The sequence below is a fragment of the Crotalus tigris genome, unplaced genomic scaffold (assembly GCF_016545835.1).
Source record: "Crotalus tigris isolate CLP2741 ecotype Arizona unplaced genomic scaffold, ASM1654583v1 scf7180000024313.351630, whole genome shotgun sequence".
NCBI classification, from domain to species: domain Eukaryota; kingdom Metazoa; phylum Chordata; class Lepidosauria; order Squamata; family Viperidae; genus Crotalus; species Crotalus tigris.
In genome coordinates, this window is record NW_024100485.1 from 230,336 (window position 1) to 236,997 (window position 6,662).

The following is a 6,662-nucleotide window of genomic DNA, read 5'->3' on the forward strand; positions in this document are numbered from 1 at the left end:
CTCTTTTTCTCTGTGTGTGTGTAATCCATAAATGGAATTTAAGACAAAAGCTACCAAGTGGTTAGAATGTTTTCGTTGTGCAAAGCCATCACAAGAGTCTCATGGCTCTTTAAATATTAACCTAATTATTATCATATTAGCTTTTGTGGATCTCGGTCTACTTCATCAAGTGTGTCTGAGGTTTTTAACTACTCACAGTTGTGGGATCAGAACAGAAATGGAGAAATAAGGGTAGAGAGGAAAGAGGCAGAATCGACTGAGAGATAAAATTATTTTGGATGTTGATTACGAGTAACAATTAAGTAACAAAAAGTAATATTTTGAGAGGATTATTCTTATCAGATCATTGTAGCAAAAGTAACTTCACAGACCACACAAAGAGGACAACATTTTGTTCTTAAAGTATTTTAGTTAATTTAATGTTAAACCAAATAGCATTGTGTAAATTGTTCAGCCCTCCATCTGTGTTAAACGTTACATCTACATTAGTCTTTGGCAACCTGTCTAAACTGGGTTGTCTCTTGCTGCTCTGGAATGCACTTGTCACTAAAGTATAGTATTTCAATCCAGTTCCATTGAAAAACCTGGAATGGCATTTTATTCATGTATTCAGGTGACAAATAAATGTGGTTTATATTGATTTCTCTGTCTAGTGCAAGAAACCTCTCAGTCCCATTATGGACTGTTACTGAATGCTCTTGGTGAGAAAAATGAAATGGGACAGGTATTACTGGGAATGGAGAAAAGGCTGCAAGAAGTAAGTGTGAAATTGTTCTTTACCAAGCTGAAATTTGCCCTAGTTTCACTGTTTCTTCAGAAGAGATAGTCTACTAATCAGGTTGTGTCTTAAGAGACAGAGCCTAATGTTATGTTATCATATGTTATGAAATAATCATGCAATCTTTTTTTAGATGTTAAAGACTCTGCAAATCAAAACCTAAAGTTGCAGAAACGGCATGTTTGCCATCATTGATAGCCTATCAGTGAAATACATTTATAAAAGTTACATGACCACACGCTGCATGCATTACGAATCATTTTTCAGAATGTAACTTAGAATAGTAATGGAAAATTCTTACCTTTATTTAATCCTGTATGTAGATTCTTTGTTTAGCTAGTGAGAAAGAAAGAAAGAAAAATTAATGTATTATTTGGAATTTATTTGATTGGACAAAAATAGGTCAATTTTGCTTTTAAGTAATTATCTGCCTGATGTTAAAGATCTATAATTGATTGCTTAAATGCCAGATCTGCCTATAAAAAAGTCCTGCTCTCAGAATCTATACCACGTCGCTTTCTTGGGAAAATATGACAATGAAAACAAGGATAGCTTTGCAAATAAATCGGGAAAATTATGACCTTACTAAGGTTTGGTTCGTTAATATCTATGTCATGCTGATGACTTAATAAATTAACATTGTTTGTCTGATTGAACCATTTAATTCTTACCTTCTAGATAACTAGGTTAGAGATGTTTTTTAAGACAAAAAGACTGCTCTCTGTAAAGGAATGCTTCATGCTAACATTTTTCCCTTTCATTAGCAGAACAAAATATTTTGCCCTGGGGTTACAGTATAGCATTTTGAAGACAGCCAAGAAGCTGATGTGGGTTAATAAGGGTCTCGGAGTGTAGAAAATCTATTAAGGTTACAAAGAGACCCCAAATCAGAATCTTTTTTTATGGATTTCAGCTTTCAAAACTACCACTGTGGAATTACATTTTTAATACTCTAGGTTCCTCAGTGTTAAAAAGTTTTGAAAACTGACATCTGTAACAAATGTTATGATCATTTAACTCTCCAGAGGCAGCTTACAGCATATTAAAAGATGAAACTACATAATCTCATGTTACAGACAATAAAATCAAAGGGTTTGTCTAGGTGTCCATCCTCAGTCTTTGCTTTTAAGAATTGCAGAGCCCATTGGGGACATGTGGGATGTAAGAGGAAAGAAAGTAAGGTCATTTTATTTTATTGATTTTTTTTCCCCTCATTTCTGAACCACCCATCTCCTTCAAAGAGGGACTCTCTGGGTGGTGTACAGTAAACCTCAAAGTATAAAAACAGTATCTACGATTAAAATTTTATAATTAAAATTTTTAAAGGAGACAAGAATAATAAAATTATGTTAAAAATTAATTAAGAAAGGTGAAGGGAGGCTCTCGTGGCAGCAACCAGCCCCACAGCTGCGTGCTCTTTTGGGTTCCCCATGTGAGGTCAGAGAACCATGTTTTAACTGCTTTTCAGAAGACCAGGAGAGTGGGGGCCTGCCTCACCTCTGAGGGAGGGAATAGTCCACAGGGTGGGGGCCATGGCAAGGAAGAATCTCTTCCTACACCCTGCCAGTCAGAGTTCTTTAACTGACGGGGTCTGCAACATGCTTTCTCTGCCTGACTGGGTGGGACAGGCCAATACAATTGGACGAAGTTGTTTCTATAGATAGCCTGGTCCTATGCCACTGGTGGCGAACCTATGGCATGCGTGCCAGAGGCGGCACTCAGAGCCCTCTCTGTGGGCACACGCGCCATGCCCCGGAGATGGCAACCGTCCCTCTTCAACCAGCCGCCTGCTAACTTACCGAGATCCCATATGGCCGGATGCATCCCAGCACGGCTGGTTTCCCTCCCTCCCTCCCCATCCCATCCCTCCTGGCCTCGCATGCTCTCCTTTTCCCGGGCACAACCCACTGCATCGGCTCCTCAGCTGTCGACTGGCCATCTAGCTCAGAGGCAGCTTCTCTGAACTGCTGGCAGTGGGCTGTGGAGCCCCAGAGTGCGCTGGTTGAGGGGCCGGCAGGCTGTGGCTGCTGATAGACACTGTTGGCCCCCATGCGCTCCCTGGCCTCTGTGTGCGGGGGCCGACGGTGTCAGGCATCAGCCACCCCGACCCCTGCCTCGCCTTGCCTTGTGACAATGGCATCCCTGCCCTGCCTCGCCTTGCCTTGCCTCACCCTGGAGGACAAGCCTCCTGCCCACCGCCCCACCTGCCAGAGACCCCTCCTGGATCTCCCCCAATGCTGCCCGGCCCCCACAGGTGTCCCTCCCCATGAGCAACATCGAGGTGACCATGCCCACTTTGGCCACAGTCACCCAGTCTGCCATGACCACCACAGCCACACCCACCCAGTGGGCCACGCCTACTTGGCACCCGGCTATAAATAAGTGGGTTTTGGGTTGCAGTTTGGGCACTCGGTCTCTACAAGGTTCGCCATCACTGCCCTATGCCATGTAGGAGCATGTACATGACATGTAAGTCATAACCAACACCTTGATGGAACCCAGAAGTAAACAGATACCCAGTGCAGTTTGAGGAGCGGAGATGTTACATGTGCTGCTCTTAGTTGCTTTGTACAAATTACAGTCCTATATGATACTGGATGTACCCCAAAATTGATAAAATCCCAAGGTGGAGGAGGGGGGGGGATGTCTTTTTTGATAGATGGGAAATTCAAAGTAAGAAATCACTTGTCTGTTTCGTGATGTAGTGAAAGTCGCACAAATGTTAGTTACAGTTCACGTGTTTTGAAGTTGTTGTGTGTTTGGCTTCAAGGCATAACAATAAATTCTTTATATGTCTCATCTATCTATCTATCTATCTAAAAACCCATCCCTACTTCCTCCACACTTTATAAGGAAAATACAATGCATGAAATGCCCTTCAGTGGAGAGGAAAATTCAATAACTTATATTGCAGTATTGTATAGGAATGAAAGCATTTTTAAAACCCATCTTAACCATTATCTCTGCTGTCGTGACCACTTTTCACACAGAAAGACACAGAAATCTCAGATCTGACGTCTAGCCTACGGTTACTAAAAGATAGCCTGGAGCAATTTACAGTTCAGCAGAACCAGCAGCACTTGAAGATCTGTGAACATTTGGACCCCGTGAAGCTCTCCAAAATTCTGGATGACTTACAAGCATTCATTTGTGCGCCCAGAGAATCTCATCGCCTCAAGGACAGCAGCTCCCAGACTTCTCCAGATATTCTGTTGAACCAATTATCTTATAGTTGCCACTTGAACGTTTTAAACATCTCTCCTGCAAACAAAGACATCTCTGATAAAGCTGCCTCAGAAAGCAGAGAAAAGGTTGACACGCAGCGGAGGAGGCGTGTTCCAGACAGAGGCCCCAATGCTGAGAAGACATTTTGCTGCTCCAGTGCAGGTCTTCTTGCAAAAAGCCAAGAGAGAAACTGGTTCCTTAGTCAAGAGCCCAACGAAGCTACTCCGGTGAGGAAAGTGATCCAGAGAAACAACCAATCAAAAGGCCACAGTGCTACAAAACATTCACTGCTAAGCCATCCTGAAATGGAGGACGGATTCGTGCGAGACGGCGCAGGTGATGGGCAAAGCCAGGAACTCATTGCAGGCAAGATGAATAATAATAAAAGCAAAGGAAACAGAGTTAAACAGGGCAAGCCACGGTTGTCTAGCCAGAGGAAAAGAATGTACCCCTCCAGGAAAGGAAATGGTTTGAAATATTCCAGAACTGATGTAAAACAAGAAACAACAGGAAAAGGACGTTCCATTGCGGAACACTCCTGTAGAGATCTGAGGGAATCTGGTAGTATTAGCTTGAGGCCTCTGGCTTTGAGTGAGAAAAAGATAGGCAGTCTCCAGGACAGAAAGAAAAAGAAGGCTAAGCTCCTGTTCCTTTCCCATGAAAAGCAGCAGCCCACGCCGAATCTCAACGAGAGGACTGGCACGAAGGGCAAACATTGTTTCTGGCCCTGCTGCTCTCCAGAAAGTTTGTTTCCCCAAACCCAGATCAAGTGGCTAGATCTTTTTGATAATTACTCCCTGAGTAATTGCAATACTCCTGTCCCCAAGAATGCCACGGCCTGTTGCCAATTGTTTTTTGACAGTGAATATTCTGATTAAATGGGGTTTGTGTATATCAATAATCTGCTATGGAACTCCCCTTGTAAAACGTTACCCCAAAAGAACCCCTTTTGTTTATCGTAACTAGTAATCCCAGCATCCTCCTGGACCTACCCCAGCCACTGTCCCTGAAAAGCTGTTTTGTGGTTGTGACATTCTGAGAAAGACTATAGTAAAGTAGAAAAGGGGAGCATATCTCATTTAATTTCTCCGCAGCTCTGGAGAGGGGAAGGGAAGTACATGACTAAAGTTGAGGTTGTTTTCTTTAGTAGGTCTATACTGGCTCTTTGCTTTTTTTGTCTCCAAAAATTTAATTTTGCCCACTGTTGTTATATACATAATGCCCCAAATAAGTACTGTACATTCTGAGCTTATTAATAGTATGGGTTGTGACCATAGGAACGAATGTTTGATTAATAATACAACATACAGTATCTATTTGATATATGTGTTTATTGAACCTGTACAATAAATGTTCTATGGTTTCTGGCCAGTTCTAGGACTGGGAAGATTCTTGCAACCGGCTGTGCTGACACACTGAATACCCTTTTGGTCACCCCTGAGGCTTTACTGCAGGTGTGCCCTGCCATTCTCCCTCTCCAGAGCCATTTCAGTTGTCAAGACCTTAAGGCAGGGGTGTCCAACTGCCGGCCCGCAGGCCAGTTGCATCATATGGAGGCTGCGCCCACCTCAGCTTCGGCAATGCAAAAAAAGTCACAATACATCGCGTCACGTGACGCAGCGAGTTTGACCCCCGTGCCTTAAGGGAACAGTCTCCTACAACATGTCACAAAGACATCTCTCTTTCCAACCAATGGGAGGGAGAGAAGAAGAGGAAATGGGCCTGTTTGATGCTAGCTCTCCAGACACCACCTGGTTCACCTGCTCAAGGCTTCCCATAGTAGCTAAGTTGCTTCCCCTTAAATAGCTTAGGTGATCTCTTCAGCAGAAGGGAGTTTGTTTAAAATATGGTTTCAACAGACTTCCTATAGAGCAGAGGTGGGGAACCATGGCCCTTTTATTACTTGTGGACTTCAACTCCCAGAATTCCTGAATGTCAGTTCTGTCATCTTTGGCTCTGAGCCTCATCGGCATCCTGCCATCAATAGCTGGGGACGGGGAGAGAAGGAAGCAAGGGACCAAATGGGCAATAAACATGTATTAATTTAGCATTGGGAAACCAGGAGGGGGGAATGACAGTTGAGGAAGACCAGGGATGCTTTGAACCAGTTTGTGCCGATCTTCAAGGAGACTGAGAAAACAGAGATGCTTGGGAATAGAGTGTCAGTTGCTCCAAACATCACACAGTTCTCAAAACACCTAGACATCCACCCATTGGTTGGAGATGGACTGGTCAAGGGGGAAGGGCCAAATTGGGGGGGGGACACAAGTCTCTATGCTTTTGGGTGGGAAATTTAGTTCTAGCCTGATTTTATTGCATCCGGCACCCTTTAGTAAAAGAATCTTATCACTTCAAATCAAATGGAGTCAAGGGTCTTTCTTTCCTAAGGAGGTGATCTGACTGGGGCAGGATTGACACTGAGCAAGCATGGCCGGTTCGGGAATTTTGGAAGTCCATATAAGTCATTAAAGGGCCATCGCTCCCCACCCCTGTTATAGAGAACACCGGATAGGTCAGGGGTAGGCAACCTTGGCTCTTTTATGACTCGTGGACTTCAACTCCCAGAATTCCTGAGCCAGCTATGCTGAGGGGAAAGGGAGAGGTTTCCAAGCTGAGCCATACTGGCTCAGGAATTCTGGGAGTTGAAGTCCACGAGTCA

The 6,662-nt window shown here is 43.7% G+C and overlaps 1 protein-coding gene across 1 annotated transcript in view; it reads left to right on the forward strand.

Moving 5' to 3' along the window:
* IHO1 (interactor of HORMAD1 1) overlaps positions 1-5,370 on the forward strand; it is a 33,383-nt gene extending 28,013 nt beyond the window's left edge. Inside the window, exons 8-9 of the mRNA XM_039325003.1 lie at positions 654-757; positions 3,769-5,370. Of these exons, the coding sequence (XP_039180937.1) occupies positions 654-757; positions 3,769-4,881 (1,217 nt within the window). The 3' untranslated portion in view covers positions 4,882-5,370. The remainder of the gene's footprint in view (positions 1-653; positions 758-3,768) is intronic.
* Positions 5,371-6,662: the final 1,292 nt, after the last annotated feature.